At 55.0% G+C, this 21,062-nt stretch overlaps 3 protein-coding genes across 4 annotated transcripts; 1 reads left to right on the top strand and 2 right to left on the bottom strand.

The window, feature by feature from the left end:
- Positions 1-3,607: 3,607 nt before the first annotated feature.
- Positions 3,608-8,190, bottom strand: CD2BP2 (CD2 cytoplasmic tail binding protein 2). Of its 2 annotated transcripts, none has more exons than XM_034988886.1 (7): positions 8,102-8,190; positions 7,459-7,562; positions 7,078-7,213; positions 6,797-6,954; positions 6,247-6,688; positions 6,058-6,164; positions 3,608-5,966 (listed from the first exon to the last, which is right to left on the bottom strand). In XM_034988886.1, the coding sequence occupies exons 2-7, from the start codon at positions 7,534-7,536 to the stop codon at positions 5,856-5,858; spliced, it is 1,032 nt and encodes a 343-aa protein (XP_034844777.1). In that variant the 5' UTR covers positions 7,537-7,562; positions 8,102-8,190; the 3' UTR covers positions 3,608-5,855. The 2 variants fall into 2 exon arrangements, with proteins under 2 accessions (XP_034844777.1, XP_034844775.1); XM_034988884.1 differs by having other exon boundaries at positions 7,459-7,667; positions 8,102-8,172.
- Positions 8,191-8,291: 101 nt separating this feature from the next.
- LOC117999607 (sesquipedalian-1-like) lies at positions 8,292-9,842 on the top strand. Its single transcript, XM_034988887.1, has 2 exons — positions 8,292-8,882; positions 9,107-9,842. Exon 2 carries the CDS (start codon positions 9,130-9,132, stop codon positions 9,745-9,747), a length of 618 nt encoding a protein of 205 aa, XP_034844778.1. The 5' UTR covers positions 8,292-8,882; positions 9,107-9,129; the 3' UTR covers positions 9,748-9,842.
- A 67-nt stretch (positions 9,843-9,909) lies between these two features.
- On the bottom strand, positions 9,910-20,200 carry TBC1D10B (TBC1 domain family member 10B). The gene is made up of 9 exons (XM_034988883.1): positions 19,254-20,200; positions 16,269-16,368; positions 15,866-15,973; positions 15,669-15,775; positions 12,561-12,675; positions 12,369-12,434; positions 11,999-12,188; positions 11,502-11,656; positions 9,910-11,417 (listed from the first exon to the last, which is right to left on the bottom strand). Exons 1-9 carry the CDS (start codon positions 20,198-20,200, stop codon positions 10,794-10,796), a joined length of 2,412 nt encoding a protein of 803 aa, XP_034844774.1. The 3' UTR covers positions 9,910-10,793.
- Positions 20,201-21,062: the final 862 nt, after the last annotated feature.

Raw genomic sequence — 21,062 nt, 5'->3', positions numbered from 1 at the left:
GACAGAGAGAGAGAGCACAAGCAGGGGGAGTGGCAGGCAGAGGGAGAGGGAGAAGCAGGCTCCTTGCTTAGCAGGGAGCCTGATGTGGGGCTCGATCCCAGGACCCTGGGATCATGACCTGAGCTGAAGGCAGCCGCTCAACTGACTGAGCCACTCAGGCGCCCCTTAAAAATAAAATCTAAAAAAAAAATTGGAACAGGCATTTTGCCAAATATTCTGGCTGGACTTTGGGATCCCACAGACCTGGGTTCAAATACTGGCTTTACTACTTTCAGGCTGTGTTACATTAGATAGGTCACTTCACTTCACCTCTACCTACGAGCCTTGTTTTTCTCATCAGCAAAATGGAGGAAACTTGTAACTAAAACGTAGGTAGTCGAAAAGATTAACTTATTTAGATATTTAAGAAATGCCAGATGCCCTTTTCTTCCCTTTCAAATACAGATAGGTTTAGTTACCGCATGTCAAGCCTGGGGAAAGCCGACATTGTGATTAAGCAAGCCGAAGAGGCTGAGACAGAGAAATGTGTCCAAAACAGGGCACTGGAGCTGCTGCCCCTGGGGCTGCAGGGCAGAGATCCGTGGGATACTCGGAGCCAGGAAACCGAAAGCAAGAACAATAGCATCAGAACAGGAAAACCAGAGGCTGCCCAAGCACATCTCAGGCAGCACGAGCGTCTGCAGTGGGTGGTACAAGCTTGTCACGTGCTGTGTTTACACAGGTAGGAGGGGTCTTGCCTACAGGGCCGGCTGGGCCAGGCCAGCCTCCTGGAGAACAAGGGGCTTGGTGGGGGCAGGGTGTCAGCAGCCCCCACTAGACCGAGGGAGATGTGCGCGGGGATGGCCTCTTGGAGGGGGCTAAAGCTGTCTGGGAGCCGCTGCACCTACCACAGAAAAGCATACCCTTGAACCTGGGGAATGGCCAAAAAGGACCAAGGGGCAAGCCTGGCCTCCATGTGCAGGTCGGAAGTGGCTACTGACCAGAAGAAACATCATCCACCCTTGGGCCTCGTGTAAAACATCTGCTTCCAAATCCACCCTTGAAAGACATTCCTCTGGGCTGTGAGTGTCTGGAAGGGCTTGGCATCTCCAGGGCTTCAGTTTGGTTCTGGCTGGGAGCAGAATGGAAGGCAAGCTGCTCGGTCTCGGGCCTCCCCACTGGCTGGGAGCCTGGCATTCAGTGACCCTGCCTGTAAAAGGTGGCATCGAGCCAGGCAGGTGGGTTTGGAAAGGGTGACAGATGGATCATTAAGAGCATTAAGAGGCATTAAGAGCCCCTCCAACTCCATGGGCTTTGTGGAGCCTGACTTGTTGCTTCTTTTAACTCCTTTTTGCCATCCTCCATGGTCTTTGTCTCCCCCAAGACCCTACAGATGCCCAGGACAGACTGTGACACCCAAAGCCCAGACTCGCCTTCTCCCACTCCTGCTAGTCTTCTGGAAAATGGCCTACCAAAGACAAGAGGCTGCATTTCAGAGGTTCTCATGTCCTCAATACAGCGATGACATTTGCAGCTTTGAACTCGAGCCCCCCCCCCCCGGAAATTTTCCCATGGCCCCAGGGACACCCCAGTAAGAATGACCCTACTGACCCCTCAGCCCTGCTCCCTGAGACTCTTGGATCTAGACACCTGTGCACTGCCAGGTCATAGTTCACCCCTTCTGGGATGGCAAATAGCTCCACCAGCCCCAAGTTTCTGGTCTTGCTCAAGAGGGGAGTGTCCCACACAGGACTAGGAAAGACTTGGCTCATTCCCTATTCATTCATCAGCACTGATCTCCAGTCTCAGGCTAACTGATGGAGACAGACCAGGAAACACTGCTCTGGGTATGGCGTCAGGCATCTGTGCTAAAATGCTGACCAAGCTGGGAGATGGTGAGTGGGTTAGGAAGCCTTGTAGGAAAAGGAGGCTTTGGACCTAGTACAACATGCATATATTAATTGGTCTTTTCCAGATAGAGAAGAGAGAAAGGCATCACTGGCCAGGCCTGGAGAAATGAAATTGCCCTGTTCTGGGAGAAGGCTGGAGCCTGGAGTCAGGGGAGAGGAGAAGGAAAGCAAAGGCAGACGTGGAGCTGGTGGGGCTGGCTCGAGCCGGGCCATGGAGACCTTCTCAGTCTCAGTCAGCTGCAAGCTGTTGAAATTTATCTTGAGGGAAATGGAGCCATTAAAAGTTTTCAGTGAAGGGCGCCTGGGTGGCTCAGTTGGTTAAGCGACTGCCTTCGGCTCAGGTCATGATCCTGGAGTCCCGGGATCGAGTCCCACATCGGGCTCCCTGCTCAGCGGGGAGTCTGCTTCTCCCTCTGGCCCTCCCCCTCTCATGTGCTCTCTCTCTCTCTCAAATAAATAAATAAAATCTTAAAAAAAAAAAAAGTTTTCAGTGAAAGGGAAGGGACTTCACCTCCATGGTCTTCCTCCCCCATAACCCAAATCTAAGCATGAGAAAAATACCAAGCAGAAAAAGCCCACATTTGAGGAATATTTTACAAAATACCTTGTCAATACTCCTCAAAACAGTCCAAGTTAGCAAAAACAAGTCTGAGAAACTGTCAGACCAGAGGTTAAGGAGACATGACAATTGTATGTGAAGGGGAATCCCAGAAGAGATTCCGGAACAGACAGGGGACATTAGGGGAAAATGAGTAAAATCCAAAGAAAGTGTGAGGTTTAGTTAATGGTAATAGAGTATACATCCATACGGTGGAATATTATTCGACAATAAAAACGCATAAAGTACTGTTATGTGTTACACGGATGAATCTCAAAAACTGGCCAAGTATAAGTAGACCCAGAAGACACAAGAGACCACATGTGTAGGAGTCCATTTGTATGAATGGCCAGAATCGACGACTCTACAGAGACAGGAAGTAGATCAGTGGTTGCCAGGGGCTGGAGGATGAGGAGGGTGGGAGGAAGGGGGAGGGGCTGCTGATGGGTGGGGCTCCTTCTAGGGTAGACAAAAGTGTTCTAAAATTGGATTGTAGTGATGTTAGCACAACCCTATGAACATACTAAAAAAACCACTTAATTGTACACTTCAAATGGGTGCATTAATCTCAATAAAGCAGTTGATAAAAATAGTAATGTTTGGGGGCGCCTGGGTGGCTCAGTTGGTTAGGCGACTGCCTTCGGCTCAGGTCATGATCCTGGAGTCCCGGGATCGAGTCCCACATCGGGCTCCCTGCTCAGCAGGGGGTCTGCTTCTCCCTCTGACCCTCCTCCGTCTCGTGCTCTCTCTCTCAAATAAATAAAATCTTTAAAAAAAAAAATAGTAATGTTTGTTCATTAGTTGTAACAAAGGTACCACTGGAAGATGTTAACAAGGGAAACTGGCTGAGCTCACTGCACTATTTTGTACACTTTCTGTAAATCTACAACTGTAAAATATAAAAGGCTTAAGTAAAGATTATATATGTGCACATGTACACACAGACACATACATGCTGTTTTAAGAAGGGCAAGGGAGTTCAATGCTGATAGGGGCTTGAGATAGGGACAAGGCCACAGGGAGGGAGAACTTTGGGAGGTTTGTGGGAGGGGAGAGGCATTCAGCTAGATGGGGTATGTCAGTTTCCTACTGGGGCTGTAACAAGTAACCACAAACTTAGCAGCTTGAAACACAAACTTTATTAGGATTCTAGAGATCAGAAGTCCACAATGGTTTTCACTGGGTTCAAATCCTCAGTAGGGCTGCATTTTGTAGTGGCTCTGGGAAGACTTTTTCTTGCCTTTCCCAGCTTCCACAGGCCACTGCATTCCTTGGTATATGGCCGTCTCCCATCTTCAAAGCCAGCGGCTCTGTTTAACACCTTCACCTCCCTCTCTTTGACCCTCCTGACTCCCTTCACTTTGTAAGACCCTTGTGATGACACTGGGCCCACCCACCTCGATAATCCAGAATAACCCCTCCCCCAACTCAGTCATTGATTTAATCACACCTGCAAACTCTTTTGCCATGTAAGGTCCCATATTCAGATTCTGTTGAGGGTATGGACATCTTTGGGGAACCATTAATCTGCCTACACAGTGTCATCAGGGAGGCTGGGGAGCGCCTGGGTGGCTCAGTGGGTTAAGTGTCCGACTCTTCATTTCAGCTCAGGTCATGAGATCAGGGTGCCAACATCAAGCCCCACTGTCGGGGGCTCTGCATCAGGATCCGTACTGGGCGTGCAGCCTGTTTAAGATTCTCTCTCTCCTCCTCCCTTTGCCCCTCCCTACCCAGCTCTCTCTCTCAAAAACTTCAAAAACAAAAACAAACGAAAAAACGGTGAACACAGGACGATGCTGTGAGGGGGAGATAGGGTCAGCTCTGGACAGGCGGAGCCTGAGGTACCAATGGCATATCCAAGGGCACTGTGCCCTTGGCCTTCATCTATTCACCAAACACTAAGCAACTGCCATGGTTAGTCATTGGGGTTATAAAGGGGACCGCTGTATTGCTTTTCACTTCTGAACGTTTCTGCAATGAGGATGCATTTTAATCAATGACCTCTTGTAAATGTAATTGGCAGGGGTTTCTTTCTTAAGGACAGAAAAAGACTTGTTACAATCGAAGGCATCCTGGAGTCCATGAACACCAAGTCTGCATGGACCCAATTATTACAGAAGCTGGAGCCCTCGCTGGGGCACCAAGTATCCCCACCCTGTCCCGGTCTTCCTGCTTCCCAGCCCGGCCCCTTCCACCCGGGGCTCTGGTGCTCAGCAATCCCGCACCAGACTCCAGCAGAGCCGTGGCCACACGTGCTCAGCTCTGCCACCACCGCGGGATCCGGTGAGTGGCCCCTTGTTCTAGGCATAACCGAGTCACAGGAGTCAGGCTTGGTGGTTCTGCACCTGCCCGCACACTGGAATCCCCCAGGAGCTTTCAAAAATCCCAACCACCACGCCGCTACCTAGATCAATTCATTCAGAATCCGAGGAGTAATTTTACAGCTCCCCCAAGACTCCAGATGGACAGCCGAGGTAGAAAAGTGGGGGGTTCAACCTCACCCGGTGCAAGAGAAGAGGCGTAAGGCAGCACTGGTGAGAGGTGGGAGGTGTTGGGTCCAACTGTACCTGCCTGGCTCCCTCCCGACCCCATTCCCCAGAAGCTCAATTTCTGGAAGAGGATCGACCTCCTAGTTAGCCCAGTTCCTTCAAGGCACTAGCCCCGTACCACGCACACTGTGAGACCCCAGGAAATGGAAACTTCAGGGCCTCAAAGGTGCCAAGAAAGGTCTGGGAGAGAAGCCTATTGGGTCTGTTCAGTGGTTGGCCCAGGTGGCCCTGAGGGGCCTTGAGTTTGCCCTTCCCCCCAAGGAGCTTGAGACCCCTGGGGAGCCAGTGGATACCAGGCCTCCTACTCACCCCCAACAGATTGTCCTCGCCCTTCGAGGCCTAAAATCTCCACTTCTGGTGCTCTATCTTATACTGGCTGCAAAGACTCTGAGGTTCTAAAAGCTGAAGACCTAAGAAGAGCAAAACAGGAAGCCTGCTCCGAAAATACTGGAGAACAGCATGTGAGCAAAGGGATTTTTTAGATGGTGAGCAGTCCGGGTGGGGCAGCCACAGGCCACCTGGGAACCCTGGCTCTGCCCCAGGAGTGGTAACCAAAGGTGAGGTGGTTCAAGTGACCAGAAACTCCCAAGAAGGAACTTCATGAGGAAACACTCATGAGGCGAGTCCAAAGGGGCTAGGAAGGGCCTTGGCTTCTGCCCATCAGCATAGCCAAGGCCCTAATATACAACTAAAGGCTTTTATTGGGAAAGGAAAACTGAATGAAAAATGGCTCCCAAAATCCTCACTGCCTGAGGCAGCTGGGGCCTCCTCCAGAGAGTCCAGGAAAGAAGAGAACGTCAAACTGGGCCCTCGGCAGGCTCAGGTATAGAGGTCAAAGTCAATGCGTTTGGAGTTATAGAACTGTCCACCGGGAGGGTCCAGCTTCCGGCAATAAACACCATCTGCGAAGTAGCCTTCGTTCACCCAGGTCTGCAGTAAAAAAAGAGAGCAGAGCTAGGAAAGGTCTGATATGGGTGGGAGGACGGAGAGCAGCGGCAGAAGGAAGCAGGAAGGGGCTTACCTGCATCTGGGTGCTGGTGAAGGGCCCGTACAGCTCAGCATCTCCCGTGTTCTCCCACTTATATTCCCACATCACGTCCACCAGACCATCTCCTGGCAACTCTGCTTCTAAAACAACAGGCAAAGCCATCTGGGCCTCAAGTGCCCTGCCCCCTGCCCCCATCACCCCTCCTCTGCTTTCCAATCTTACCTCCCTTCTGGGTAGGGGTTGGGGTCTCCAGCTCCCCCTCTGCCACTTCCTCAGCAAACATGTCCAGAGAGGGTGGGGGTGTGGGCTCAGGGTGTCCCTGGGTCCGGGACCCCAACCCCTTCAGCCGCAGGGCTAACCGTTCTCTTGTCTCCTGATATACACCAAGGTTGCCCCGGGCCACCATCTGGTCAGCCAACCCAGAGAGCCGATCCAAGCGCTGGGGGGAACTAGGCCGCCCAGCCCCCTTGCTGCCCCCTTTGCCTCCTCCTCCTCCTCGGGCCCCCAGACGCCTCAGTGCCCCGGCGACTGTCTCTCTTGGCAAGAGCAGCTCCAGAAGGCCCTCCAGGAGAGCTTGGGCACTCATTGGTGTCTGGCCCAGGCTGTCCTCTTCCTCTGAGTCTGACGGCGGGCGCTGATCAGGTGGTCGCTCCCTGATCTTCACCTATGATATGAAAACAGGGGGGTGTTATTTCCAACAAACGGTGAGCAAGGCCCAAGCCCAGCACTTGCTGCCTCCAGGCTCCCAGCCATGTCAACCCCTGGGCCACACCCAGTCAATGTTGTCCAGCCAGCTGTCTCGGATCTGAGCATCCCGGTTCAGGAAGTAGTTGCCATCGGCATCAAAGTGGCCCTCCTCCATCTCTTCCTGCAGGTTGAAGGGTGTGATCCGCACACCTCCCTCACTGGGGAGTGTGGCTGCTTCCTGACCTGCACCAAACACACAGGTGTCCCACGCTGAGCAAGCAAAAAGAGACAAAAGCCTTCCTTGCCCCACATCCCCTGAAGCCCTATCTGTTCCTCCAGCAGCCTCAGTTCTTGGGTTTAGCTCACCTTCCACATCCTCTGAGGCCAGGATGTCATATTTGCTGGACCCCTCATCATCATCATCCTCCTCATCGCTGTCCAAAGAGTGTTTGCCTTTGAAGCGGCTCCCAGGACCCCCTGCCCCCGTCACTGGATCCACCAGCTGTGAGGAGGAGCCAGCAAGTTGAGAGAGGCAGGTTACTGGTGATTCCTCAAAATACTTTAGGTAGGTTTTTCTCCAAAGCCTTCTCAGGCTGAAAATTCTCCAAACCCATTTCCCAGAGAACATGGAAAAGCTAGCCCTTTCTACGCGTTCTTTGTCCCCACGGGCTTTCTTTCTCTTCTAGCTTCTAGTTCCTTTTCCCTCCCCTCACTCCTCCCCACAATGCAGGAGTCTGGCCCCCTCACCTTCTTCTTGGGGACACTGATTTCATCCTCATCATCCTCATCTCCTACGCCTTGGAAGGTCACTTTCCTCTTTGGCATGACTGCACAGAGGGGCCTTCCCCAAGCTGAGCCGAGGTGAAAGGGTGCAGATTAAGGGAACTGGGCGAGGCTACTCACCGCCGAAGGGCCCCCAGCACAACAAATTATCACCTGGTACGCACTAGATCCAGCTTGGGAGGAGAGGGAGCACAGAATCAGGGGCCGAAAGGGAAGTTGGCGGCCAGGAGGCCCCCGGGACTTGGTTTGGTCCAAAAGAGTTGCTGGAGACAGGCCGGAGACGCGGACGCGCGGAAGGGCTTCCCACGGGCACCCCCCACCCTTGACGAAAGGAGACAGGCTCCCCCCACACGCACCACCCATTCCTGGCCCCCGCAGTCCTGGATGCGACGGGGCTCCCGGGCTGACACCCGCTCCTACACCCCAGCTCCCTCAGAGCCCGCGGAGCCCGGGCGGACCCAGGACCTGGCGTCCTGGCCGCCCCCCTCCTCCCCGCGCCGAACTCCCAACTCCGCGGGGTAAACCCCAACTGTCCCGGGCTAACTATACAAGTCAGAGTGGCGGCAGAACCGCGGGGATTCGAGGAGCCCCACCAGCGCGCGCTCACCTAAGGACCTACGGGAGGCTGAGGGGAAAGAAAAAGAGAGAGGCTTTCACCAGGGCTACGTCCGGGGCACCGGCCGCCATCACCCGGAAGAGAACTGCGGAAGGCGCCAGAGAAAGCCGGAAGTGGCTTCACTCGGGTTAGAGGACTAAGTGGAGAAACGGGCGGAAGTGCGCCGTGAGCGGGAAAGACCGCCCCGCCCTGCCCAGAGTGACGTGAGCAGCGTGGGGCGACAATGGCGAGAATAGGGGACGTATGAACGCTTAGACCCTGATCAGACGAGAGGGATGGCCGGATGCGGTTTCGACTCCCCCCTACAGCAGTTAGAGGCTCTGGGGAGAAAGTGGAGCGCACTCTACTTAAAGGGGCGCCCGGGACCATGATGGAGGACCAGAGTGGGACAGTGGGTTTCGGCCTGTTTCCCTTTCCAGGGTAGAGTCACCCTTCCCCAAGGTTGGCCAAGAGCTTTGCGCCCCTCACCATCTCCTTGGGAATCCTGCTTTTCCATTCAGCGTCCAGATGTGTCCTCTCCTACTCCTACGTGCGGCCTTGCTCTTCTCCCTGAGCAGAGGCCGGGTTCCGATGGCCCCCCGGAGGCCCCGGGTGGCTCTGGGAGCATTTGCCGAACCCAGCTCTCTTTAGGACCCGGGGGAAGTCATTTACCCCACGCCTATCCCTTGGGCGAGTCGCCGGTTTCTGAGGTGGGAAGAGCCATCACCGGAAAAGTGACGGTGATACCTGTGCCCGGTACCCTGGCCAGAAGTCTCTTGTGTCCTCATCTCAGGTAGGCCTGGAAAAGGGCAACGGTGCCTCTCTCGAACCACAGCCGCAGGCAAATAGGGGCCCAGGCCAGCGGCCCCTGCCCAGGGTCTGTAAACTGGCCCAAGGGGCAGAGCTGGAGGTGGGAGGTGTGGGTCCCAGTGCTGTGGGGACAAGACCGCTACCTCTTGAGGACAGTCTTAAATCCCACTGGGCTAGGACCAACCCTCCTCTCTCCTGCCCCCCAAGGTTTACTCCCCGCTTGGACTACCATGAAACTGCACCAAAAGTCCGTGCTCAGTTTCTTCCGTGGATGCAGAACACAGGCTCCAGACCGGGAGGGCATCTTGCTGAAGAAGGGAACCCGAAATACCAGCTATCAACGCCGCTGGTTCATCCTCCGGGGAAACCTCCTCTTCTACCTGGAGAACCAGGCGGACCACACCCCCCTGGGCCTCATTCTCTTGGAAAACTGCCAGGTGGAGCCGCGCCTTGGGGCCACAGAACCCTATGCCTTCACCATCCTGACCCCCAGGGCTGAGGGCACAGGTGGGCGGGCCTACAAGCTGGCGGCAGAAAACCAGGAAGAGCTGGGAGCCTGGCTGTGGGCGCTGGCTGGGGCGAGCTGGAGGCAGCTGGTGGTGCTACTGCCCCCCCTGGAGGCCCAGTACCGGGAGCTGTGCCAGGCAGCTGGCCAGGAGCCCAGCTCACCCCCAGAGGACTGCGGCTTCCTAGGCACCCTCAGTACCCCCTCCAGCTTCCAGGAGTTGCACGAGCACTTTGGGAAGGAGATCCGGGTGTTGCAGGTGGTACGTAGAAGGCCCCAGGCCAGTGCCAACGGAAGCAGCAGATCCCAGACAGAGGAGCAGCAGGAGCTCAACAGCTGTTGATGAGTGACTGAAAGATGGACCAAAGGCCAAGAGGTACCTACCTGCCAAGACCAGCCAACTGCCTCAGGAGACACCCAGATCCCGGCCTGCTCCATTGTTTCCCACCCCCTGCCCAGTCCTTATTCTAACCCCCATCATCAAATAACAAAGCAGGAGACAGGCCCAGGTACAACAGCAGGTTCTTTTCTGGTTCCTCAAAGCGCCGCACAGGGTGGGAGCAGAGAGAGAAGAGAATGTAAACATTGGGTTCCACCCCCTGGAGCTCAAGGGAAGACCCCTTCCCCAGATAGGGCCTGGAGGGGGAACAAGGTGAAAGGTGGGGACCCTGGTGGAGACAAAGCAGAAGCCTGAGAATACACAGGAAGGTGGGTGAAGAGGAAAGAGAGCAAGGAGGATGGCGGGTGGGGAGAGGTCCCGGGAACATGGCCTGTTCCAGTGCATGTCCCCTTAAATAAATGAGTGCAAGAACATTGTGGAAGGAGAACTAAAGGACAGAAGGTAGAGCAAACACCTCCACCCTGGACCCACCAGGTCCTCTGTACATAGTTACAACACAGAGATGTCCAGAGTAGAGCGAGGAGAGCCTCGGCCCCCAGGCACGAAGAGGGGGAGACCAGCAGAGCTGAAGAAGGGAAAAAGGAACCCAGCTCCACTCACGGATAAGGGGAGCAACTGGTGTAAGAATCTGAAAACTGCTGATTCCCATCGCCAAGTCACCCCTGAGGTGACAAAAGGCCAATCAGGACTGCACCTGGGAAGGACCCCAGAGGGAACTGGGGCAGGAGTGACAGAAACCCCAGCTGGGCCCAACTGGAGGTGAGGGGGCTCCAGATTTGTTCACGGCTACCCCGAGGAAAGGCAGCTGCCCCGTGCACTCACTGTCCCAGCTGTGTAGGGATCAGCAGCTGGCAAGGAGATGGGGAGCCAAACCGCTTTCCCCAGAAAGAGTGACGTGCCCAAGAAGCTTGGGGCAGCACCCCAAGCCGGGCCTGCTCTTGACTGAGGAAAAAAGAGGGAGGCCATGCAGTCCAGCCCCGAGATAGAGGTCAGAAGTAAGCATCCTGCCGGGCCTCAGATGCCGAGGACCTGTCCCCACCATCCTGGGGGCCTGGGGGCCCATCTGCCTTTCGACGCAGCGAGAGCTTCCTGCCTTGGGCCTTCTTTTCCTGCTTCTGCCGCTCTTTCTCTTGCTCTTTTTCCCACTTCTGCCGCTCCTTCTCCTGCTTTTCCCGTTCTTTCTCCTGTTTCTGCCGTTCCTTCTCACGTTCCTTTTCCTGTTTCTGCCGCTCCTTCTCCTGCTTTCGAGTCTCCTTGCTGGGACCCAGTGGGGTGCTGTTGCCAGTAGGTGAAGGAAGGGATGGATGCAGTCCCTCAGCGGTGACCACAGGCCCTGGGGCAGGCCCAGCGCTGGCCCTGCGGGCAGGAGGGGGTGGAGAGGGGGCCCCCCCGGCTGCCCGGGAACCTCGGCTCTTGAGGCCAGGGAGGCTAAGAAGGCTGGAGGAGGGGCCCAGGGGTGGCTGCTGCCGCCGCCGCTCCTCATGGATGGCCCGGGAGCCGTGCAGTCGCCGAGAGGGCCGATACTGCAGCTCCCCCCGGGTTTCCCGCCACTTCTTGAGCTGGGCCGTGTTCTCTCGCTCAATCAGTGCTTCTGTCACCGGGAGGGTGGTCACCTAGACCGAGAAGGAACGGGGAGGGTGAAGGGGAGGGCGGGGACGCGCTGAAGCAGGTGCGGGCGGACTCAGGCCGCGGCCTACCTCATGCACCAGGAAGTCCTCCTGCATGCACTGCGGGGGCAGGTTGCGCAGCTGCTCCATGGTCTCGTACATGCCCTGGCAGGAGCGCAGCTTCTCCACCGAGCCCAGCGTGTGCCGCAGCAGCACCAGGGCCACCCGGAAGATGATCTTGACGCCTGAAGGACACGGAAAAGGCAGCACAGGAGATCAGGGCTGGGCTCTCAGCCCGTCCCATTTAGAAGGGACTCACGCGCCCTATCCCTGTCTTACTGCCATCCTCACGGATGAGGAAACGGAGGCCCCACGGAGGGAAATGAGCTGCCGTGGGTTTCAGGCTCCTGGGAGGGAGAGGAGGCTCCGGAATGATGGCAGAGCCAAGACCAGGCCCCAGTTTCTCCAGCCCCCGGACGGCGGACAGGGAAGCCTAGGCCTCAGACGTACCTTCGGCAGCAGGCCCCTCTCTGGCAGCCACCGTGGAAACCCCAGACCCCTCATGGCCTGAGTGGCTCCAGAAGTACCTTCACAGAAGAACATATCCCAGACGCGCAGCACTGACGCCCAGGGCAGGGTGCGGGCGAAGATGCACATGAACCACTCGGTCATGTAGAGCACGGGGTCAATGCGCTGCCGCCGCAGGTGACGGTGCGCCAGGGGGGAGGCCCGGCGCAGCAGCGCGAAAAAGATTTCTCCGTCCAGCTGAATGGCCTCCTGCAGGCGGGAGAGGCCGTGAGAGGAGGCCTACGGTGGCCCCCGTGGGGTAGCACTGTCCCTAGGAGGGGTCCTCACCTCAGTGGGAGAGGCCCAGAGCAGAGGGACAAAAGGGCAGCAGGTGGGGCAGGACAAGGCCCTCCCTGCAGCCTTGGGTGCACCCAGCCTTCAGACACTCACCAGCCCTGCACTGTAGTAACCGGGGAGGTACTTGTCGCAGATCTGCACCAGGCACCAGAAAGCTTGCTGAGGAGGGCAAGAACAAGGGGCGGGGGGACAGGACCTGAGAAACCGGGAGTAGAGTGCTCCCCCATCACCACCGTAGGCCAAGGTCCTCCCAGGCCTCCCCAGCCAGGACCAGGGTATGCTGACCTCAGCAGGCATGTGCATGAGCAGCACGGCGGCCACTGGGGCCTGGGCCTGGCAGTAGCCCTCATCGGGCCGGTAGATCGTGTAGGCCTTCAGGATTCGGTACAGGTCCTGTTGCCTGTGGGTATTGGGAAAGACCATGCGGGCAACCAGCGGAGGTGGGGGCTCTCTGCCCCAAACTAAGCCTGCTCCCCCCAACCAGCCCCAGTCCAGACCCCTCCCAGGTCCAGTTCCAGATTAACCTCAGAGCTTCCCCACCACACACCTCCACTGGCGTTCCTAGTGCTGCCCATCAAGGTGAAGCCAAAGACTCCGACCATAAGCAAAGCACTCCAGGCTTCAGCCTTCCACCCTTGCCTGCACACCCCACCTGCTCCCTACCCATTCCCCCGCACAGGCTGTGCTCTCTCTCCTTCATCTGCCACCATCCCATAGACCTTCAAAGTCACCTTCTTCGGGGAGCTTTCACTGCCCGCAGCATCAGCCCTCCTGTCGCACTGAATGCTTTCAGTACCTCAGAGCAGGGGCTCTCCCAGGGCAGGGCTCCCCTCATCTGCCTCACTGGATTGAATCAGGTCCCCGTCACCATGTCCAGTGGGCCCTGGTTCTTGGAAGCCTCAGTGAAGGCTTGGAAAGCCAGCTGTGCCTCAAACCTTTCTCTTGTCTCTGCATCTAAAAGAATAAAACCTCTGCCCTAGACCTGCTCCTCTTTCTTGAGGGCACCCCATCACCGTGTCTGGGAATCCCATTCAGTCAGCCCCACACTGGAAAAGAGAGCCCTACTTCACTCCCCGTGGCTGAAACCAAATCTTCTCAACACTACCTCTTGATTTTCATTCATATCTGTTCCTTCTCTCTGCCTCCACAGCCATTCCATAGCTCAGACCTTCATTTCTTACCCAGAAAAAAAGTAAAAATGACCTCCTCTATCCCAAAATTCAGTCACTGAAGTGTGATCTTCATTTGTGCTTTATCTGCATACCTCCCTGCTATTTTTCACTTAATCTTTTTTCTCCACTTTGCAACAGCATCCATGAAATGACCGGTTGGATGCACTAGTTATTTTACCTAATACCTATTAAAATAAACATGTAATTCCCACAAGCTCCCATGCTTCATTCACCTACCTACCTGCATGTGTCCCTGCTTTCTCCCCTGTTGCTGTGGGTGAAATGGCTGTGGTCCTGGCCAAACACAGCCCTTCCACTTGGGCACTGCACTCCATCCACTCTTACCTACACGGGCCATCACCCCAGCAAGCCTCCCACCTCTCCTGCATCATCAGTTTTTCTCTCCCTACTAGATCATCCCCATTGGCATACCAACATCTGTTATTTCCTCTTGCTTAAAAAAAAAGTCTCTTGACCACCACCCCCCTTTCCCCTCCAAACACCATTTCTCTCCTTACCTACTCAGCAAAAACTTCAGGGTACAGACTCACTGTCATCAAGCTCTTTCCTCCCATTCTGCAGTCAGGCTTTAACCGACTGCCCCGTGCAAAACTGCCCTTATCAAGGTCACCAATGACTGCCACTGTGCTGAGTCCTGAGGTCAATCTGCAGACTTGACTTTACTTGACCCATCAGCAGTATTTCATACAGCTGGTCCTGAAACCCCTCTTTAATTTGCTTCCAGAAACCGCACTGCCCTGGTTTTCCTTCTACCTCTCCAGCTTCTGCTTCTAGTCTCCCTTGCTGGTTTGTTCTCATCTTTCCATTCTTGAAATGTTGGAGCAACACGGCTCAATCTTTGAGCTTCCTTTTGTATCTACACTTGCTGCTTTGATGATCTCATCCAGTCCCATAGGTGAGTCCCGTCTAGAGGCTGACAACTCTCAATCTCCAGCTTACCCTCACTTTAAACTTCTCCCCAAATTCCAGGCTTGCATATAGTGTACATTCAACTTACCTGACATCTCCATCTGGACATCCAGTTAGCATTTCAAACCTCATATTCCAAAACTGAGCTCCTGATGTACCCCTCTAACTTCTTTATCCCCATTTTGCCCATCCACATCAGTATATAACAATTCCATTTTTCTAGTTTCTCAGGCCCAAAACCTTTAGAGTCAGCCTTAATTGTGCTCACTCTCTCTCCCTCTCTCTCACACACTCCACATCTAATCTGTTGGCAGATCCTTTTGGCTCTACCTTCAGAATATACCCAGAACCCAACCACTTCTCCCCATAGTTCCATGGCTACCAATCTGGTCTATCTGTCATGGTCTCTCTCCTGGATCATGGAAATGGTCTCCTAAAGGGTCTCTCTGCTTCTGTCCTTGTCTCCTTATAGTCTATTCTCAGCACAGCAGCCAAGACGATCCTTTCAAAACACAAATCAGATCAGATCACTTGTAACCCCATCTCCGTTTGCATTCTCTATTCCCCTTTCTTGCTTTAAACTCCTCTTTCATACCATTTCACATGCAACATACTTTTTCCTTCTTTGTCTTATTTATGTATTGTCTATCCCCACTAAAATGGAATAAGCCCCGTAAGGGCAGGAGTTTTTGTCTCTTGTTAACTGCTGTCATCTGTGGCTAGACCAGTGCCTGGCAGATAGCAGGTGTTAAGTGTTTGCGGAAAAGATGAACCAACTGATGGAAAAAAGTCCACCTGAGAGCCACCTAATACCATCCTGCATGTTACTAAGGACTGATATATATACATCTTGGGGAAGCCTAGCAAACAGAACAAAAGCACAAGTGCCTGGGAACAGTTTTTAAGGGCCTTTGGTGATCTGGCCCTAAACTTGCTTCTCCAGCCTCAGCTCTACCCAATCGCACATCCCAGACAGAGCTTACATAAACCCCCAGCCAGGAAAACCCTGCCCCCTGCTCTGTTCCCATCTATCCTTCAAAACCCAGTTCAGATGCGATCTCTTCGATACGTCGTTGTGCCTCCTGCACCCCCTCCAGAAGCCCCCCAGCCCCAAGTCAGAATCTCCCTCCCAGGACACTTCCTTCAACATGGCTTGGCACTCAGTCCATGAAGGGCCGGCCCCTCTCCTAGAAGCCCTGGAGAGCAAGAACTGCTTTCTACCCAGCCCTGTATCCACCTGGAGCCTTCTACCAATGTTTGCTGACTGACCCACGCGGTCAGGCCATCTCACCCATGCCCCCCTCGAGCGGCAAACATCTCATGGAAAGGGAACTGGCGGTGCAGGTCCTTCTCAATCACATCCAGCCACTTGGGGTCCCCAGGCGCCCGTTCCAGCTCCTGCAGTGGGACAGCAGGGATTAGCTCAGGATCTGGAGGGGACTGATGATACCCTTCACACCACGTCACATCCCCATACCCTGGACACACCTCAAACTTGCCGGGGTTCTGCTCCAGGAGTTCCTTGCTATTGGACAGGTACTGCCAGGCCTTGGCTCTGAGGGAAGAGGGGATCCCCTTCCGGCAGCGCAGCTTCACCTAAGACAGAACGGCAGGCAGGGCAGCAGCTCCAGGGGCTGGCAGAGCCTCCAGGCTTTCCCCAGCAGTCCTCGGGCTTCCTGGCACACCCCTCACACATCCCACTGGCTTGACTCCACTGGACCTGGCTTGGCCTTCTATCTTTAAAGCTACTCCTCCCTCCAGGCCCAAGGACCACCTGCCCCAAGTGTGGCCTAGAGAGCAAATACTAACATGGCTTCCCTGGACCACATGAGCCCTCCCTGCCCCCTTCCCAACCTGTCCATCACCCTGCCCACCACTCAGCCTTCCAAACCTTCTGGAAACGCCGTGACAGCCACTTATCCCAGTTACTGAACATCTCCAGCCATTTGAGCTCCCGCTGCCGAGCCACATCTACAGGAATGGAGCTTTCTCTGCAGGATGAAGGGAGCATGGAAGGGGTCAGGAGTGGTAGTGTAAAACATGGATTGCTGGCGAAACTGAAGCAAGCCACCTCCCCAATTTCAAATGAGAGACTGTGAGCTACCAAATATCAGGACATCTGGCCGCTTAGCCATCCACAGTCTAGCTTACCACACTGAAATGACTCCTCTTTGGAAGGAATCTCTGTACAGATTGTGTTCTCATGTTGGATCTCTATACATGCTGGGTGTGTTGAAATCCTGCTTATGGCACATACAAATTTGGGGAGAGCGTACAGAATATTTAAAAACCACACTTTGCATTAGACCTGGGTCCAAGTTCTAGCTTTACCACTTACTCACTGTGTGACCTTGGGCAAGTCACTGAATTCCTCTGAGCCTCAATTTCCACATTTGTAAGATGCAGAGGTTATAGGAGAGAACAAACAGCAAGTGCTCAGTATTGGCAATTATTATCCATAAAAGAAAATACAGAACAAATATATTTCTCTGCCTCCTTAGAAGCAACTATCTGAGTCTCCTCCTATCAGACTCTTGAGATCTCCTGGGCCATCTGCAATCCCCTCTACCTCCTCCTCCCTGAAATCACCCTAGGTTCCCAAGCAAATGAAGTTTTCCTTGCACTGTTTGGTCACTGTTCTGTCACAGCCTCACACTCAAGATGCCCCCTTGAGTCTTCAAACAGTTACTTGTAGGAGCCAGTACTAGGAGGTGAGTGGAAGAAAGAGCTTGAGTTTCCAGACAGACCTGAGCTCAAATCCCAGTTCCATCCATTAGAAGTTGGGGAAACTTGGCAAGTAATAACCTGAGTCTCTTCCTCTTCTATAAAAAAGGGATGTCACTACCTACATCACAAAGTTATGAGAGGACTACCGAGAAACTATATAAAGGACTGGTAAATGGAAGGGCTCTTTAAATATTAGTTTCTTTTGTCTTAGAAGCCCCTTAAACACCTCTCATTAATTTCTATCTAAGTCAGTTCGAAACTCTACTAAGGATCAGGAAGAATAAGATAATATCTTTCCTGCCCTCAAGAAGGTCACAAGCTTGCAGGGGAGATAATTGCAATGTGGTATGGGAAATGCAATGATAAAAATGCACAGAAGAGGCACCGACTGGAGTAGGGGCAGTGGATATCGGAAAAGGCTTCCTGGAGGAGGAGATATCTGAGTTATAAGCCATGAAGGACTGAGTAGAACATACTAAGACAAGAAGGGGGAGAAAGGCATTCCTGGCAGGTGGGAAAGCCTGCGTAGCAAGGTGGAAAGACTACAGTCCGTTCAACAGGACCACAGTACTAAGTACATGGTTAGGAGTGGTGAGAGAGAACACCAGAAAGGCTGGCAAAGCCAGATACTAAGGAGCCTATCTGCAGAATAAAGCACTTGGGACTTCATCCTGTGGCCAGTGGGGAGCCTCTACAAGCTTTTAAGGTAACATGTGCCCCAGTCAGTCTTGCCTCAGAAGTATATTCCTCCAGCACAGAAGATAGATTTTAGAGGGACAAAATTACAAAGCATAGAAATAGCAACCAGCACGGTGCCTGGCACACTAGAGGGGCTCACTAAAATCTAATTCAATCCAAGTTCCTTAGGGCAGCATGGTATTGAGAAAGCCTGTCACACAGATCCAGATGTGAGTGGGGCAATCACTCAACTGCTTCAATCCTGTTTCTTCACCTATAAATTGGGTACAATGCTTCCTCCGTGCATGGGAAAACACCAAGGTCAAACTTCAGTTGCCTTCCTAAGACCATGAATGTCGGTGCTCAATCAAAGGTTTTCTGGTTTTTGTTGGATTATAAAACATGCTTAGAATATCCTCCCAAGTGTTTCCCCCAACCCAGACAGGTGCCCCCAACCCCAACACGCACATACACAACTAAATCCTACATTTAGTCAGCATTCGGACCAGCCTCAGCTGGCTTCTGAGTGGGCAAAAAGATCCCTTCCCTAGGTGCTCACAAAATCCTGTGATGATCTCTAGGCTAAACCTTATATTGAAACCAACTCTTGAAGTATTTGTTTCTCCCTCCAGATGATGAGCGCCTTGAAACAACTATTTTATCCAGCACAGGATCTGGCACCTGGGTGCTCAGGTGATGCTGTAGGTTAAACTGACCAGCAGGTTAAAGAGGTACAGGAACAATGAGCAGGATCCAGAGAGAGGGAAGGAAGAAGTCAGAGGCAATCACACCCCTACATCAGGAGTGACTCAGGCCCCTGGAGGGAACTAGGAAAGAGTAAGCCGGGCTGGGGAGTTGAGGAAATGGGGAAGAGGCCTCCTCCAACCCTTTCCTTCAGTAAGAACACAAGACTGCCCTTCTGTTTTGCAGGGGAGCCTTGCCTTCAGGGTCTCCCCTCCATCAACCAGACTTCCCCATCTCACCGCCCCATCAGACCTAGGGCTATGGGGGAAGGGAAACGCCTGCATCCCTCCCAGACTCCTTCCCCCTCAGGGACCAAAGATCTCTACCAGAACCCCTGCCCAGCCAGCCTTCCAGAATATCTGGCCCACAGCTGGAGTTTCACATCAAGGACCTGGGACGACCTTAGGTATCATGTCATTCAACCTTTCACTTTATGGAGAAGGAAACTGAGGCACAGAAATAGGGAAGACACTAGCTCAAGGGCACACAACACACTAAAAGCAAAGCTCAGACCCAGAACTGACACCTGGTCTGAAACCCTAACAGGCAAGTGCCACCAAAACCTCAGGATGCTCTAGGCATGATAGGGATCACCAAGTATCTCACTCCTGCTGGAGCCATTCCCCTGGAGCCTCGGCTGCCAGAGTCTGGGCAAGATGTATCATTTCCTCCTCCCCAACCTCTGCTTCCCTGAAGCAGTCCCACTGGGTGCCCACTGGGTACTCACAGACTGCCCGAATACTGGCTGCCCCCAAGGAAGCCATACTTGTCCGTCTTGCGCAGGGCCAGCCCATTTATCTCCGAGTCTGAGCCCATGGAGCTCACATCATCTGCCAAGGACTCCAAGGTCCCAGACATGAGGCTTACGGAGTCCAAGTAGCTCAGAGTGTCCGGGGCCTGCCCTCGAGGCCCAGAGATGCCGGGTCCCAGGCTGGACGTGGAGCCGAGGTCCTGAGAGTTTTCAGCAGGCTCCGGGGCTGGGGTGACCGTCACGACAGCTACGAGAGCCTCACATGTCCCTGAAGGCCCTGGGCCAGGCCCTGAGGGGTCCTCTAGAGCCTGTGCAGTTGATGCTGATGTTGCTGCTGCAGCTCCATGTCCACTTGTCACCTGTCCTGCTGTCACTGCTGCAACCCGCGCAGTCACTCCTGAGGCAACTGTGGTTCCCGGCTTGGGGGCAAGCGGGGGTTTGGCGGTCAGAGCCCCAGGAGCCGTTCTGGAAGGGGTCCTGGTGGGGGTCCCGGTGGGGGTACCTGGTCCAGGGGTGGGGGAGGCTCTAGCCTCCTCCGTCTTCGGAGAGTCTGCCCCCGGGCCCAAAGCCATGGACATCTCGGCTCCTGCCACTGCCGCGGGCACCAGGGGTTCTGAGCCAGCGGAGACCTGCGCCCTCGCGGCTTCGGATGAGGCCTCCAGCGTCAGCACCACCACTGTGCTGCTCGAGACGGTCGGGGCCGGGGCCGGGGCCGAGGTCTGGGTGGGCCCCGGTACCCAGGCGGGCTGCGCCTCCCCGGGGACCACCAGGGTGACCGGGGCCGAAGTGGCCGTGGTCACTGGCGGCCCCGGAGCCACCACCACGACGGGTCCGGCCCGGGAGCCGCGGGGCGGCGGCGAGGGGGCCGCGGGGGCGCCATGACGGCGCGGCGGGGCCACCAGGGGCGCCGGGCCCGTCTCCATGGCCGCGGGCCTCCCCTCACATCCCCCCGCCGGGGCGGCCGCAGAAGGCGCCGCCCCTCAGGCCGCTCCGCGCCGCCCGCCAAGGAAGGGGAAAGGCTAAGGGCGCGGCCCGGCGCGCGTCGGGGACGGGGGCGGCGCGCGGGCCGCCGCCCGGCGCGCGGAGGCGTGGCAGGGGTCCCGGGGCGCCAGGCGCGGGGGTCCCGCTCGCGCCCTCTCACCCCTTGCGCTCTCTCACCGCCTCCCCCTCCCTCCTGCTTCAGGCGAGCGGCCGCCCTCGCGCCTGCGCACATGCCCCAGTGCCGGCTAAGCGGCCAGCGTTTCAGCGTTTCACGCCTGCGCGCGGGCAGTCCCATCGCGCTCCTTTTTTTTCTCCCGCCTTGTCAGAGTGTTTGGACGAATAATAGGAGAGAGGGAACTGGGTTTCTGCCAATCGTTGGAAGGGTGGGTGGGGTTGGAGGTGGGAAGGGGCTGGGTAATTTGGAAAGAGGAAATGGAGAAGGCGGAGGGCTATAAGACCAATGAGGGGGTGAGTGAAGGCAGGAGGAGGTGGAACGAAAGAGATAACTAATAGAAAAGCGGGAAGCTGAACCTCCTGGCCAGTAAAAATGGCTGGGGAGTGAATGACCGCGGAAGAAGGCGGGTGCTGCGCGAGAAGAGGCGAGCCTGGCCAATGGAAACAGTAAAAAGGGAGCCAATGAAAAAGGGGAGTAGGCGGAGGTCAAGTTGACAGACAGTGGTGTCCCTTTGGGCGGTGACAGACAGCCTCCGCAGTCAATAGGAAATGCTGAGGAATTCTTTAGGTCTCCCAAGAAGGTCAAGAAAGAATGACAGCTGGGCGGGGGGGGGGGGGGGGGGGGGGGGG

Source organism: Mirounga leonina, unplaced genomic scaffold, assembly GCF_011800145.1.
Source record: "Mirounga leonina isolate KUSES-001 unplaced genomic scaffold, KU_Mleo_1.0 Mir_454, whole genome shotgun sequence".
Classification (NCBI taxonomy): Eukaryota; Metazoa; Chordata; class Mammalia; order Carnivora; family Phocidae; genus Mirounga; species Mirounga leonina.
Note: the sequence above shows the minus strand (reverse complement) of the source record. Positions and strands in the feature narration are given on the sequence as shown.

Excerpts from the sequence above, each read along its gene's own strand:
- CD2BP2 (XM_034988886.1), bottom strand. The coding sequence starts at position 7,536 with ATGCCAAAGAGGAAAGTGACCTTCCAAGGCGTAGGAGATGAGGATGAT. Across the intron at positions 6,955-7,077 it reads GGCCTCAGAGGATGTGGAAG|GTCAGGAAGCAGCCACACTC; the intron begins GTGAGCTAAACC and ends TGTTTGGTGCAG. Across the intron at positions 5,967-6,057 it reads TCACCAGCACCCAGATGCAG|ACCTGGGTGAACGAAGGCTA; the intron begins GTAAGCCCCTTC and ends TTTTTACTGCAG.
- LOC117999607 (XM_034988887.1), top strand. The coding sequence starts at position 9,130 with ATGAAACTGCACCAAAAGTCCGTGCTCAGTTTCTTCCGTGGATGCAGA.
- TBC1D10B (XM_034988883.1), bottom strand. The coding sequence starts at position 20,200 with ATGGAGACGGGCCCGGCGCCCCTGGTGGCCCCGCCGCGCCGTCATGGC. Across the intron at positions 12,435-12,560 it reads TCATGCACATGCCTGCTGAG|CAAGCTTTCTGGTGCCTGGT; the intron begins GTCAGCATACCC and ends TGCCCTCCTCAG. Across the intron at positions 11,657-11,998 it reads GGATATGTTCTTCTGTGAAG|GCGTCAAGATCATCTTCCGG; the intron begins GTACTTCTGGAG and ends CGTGTCCTTCAG.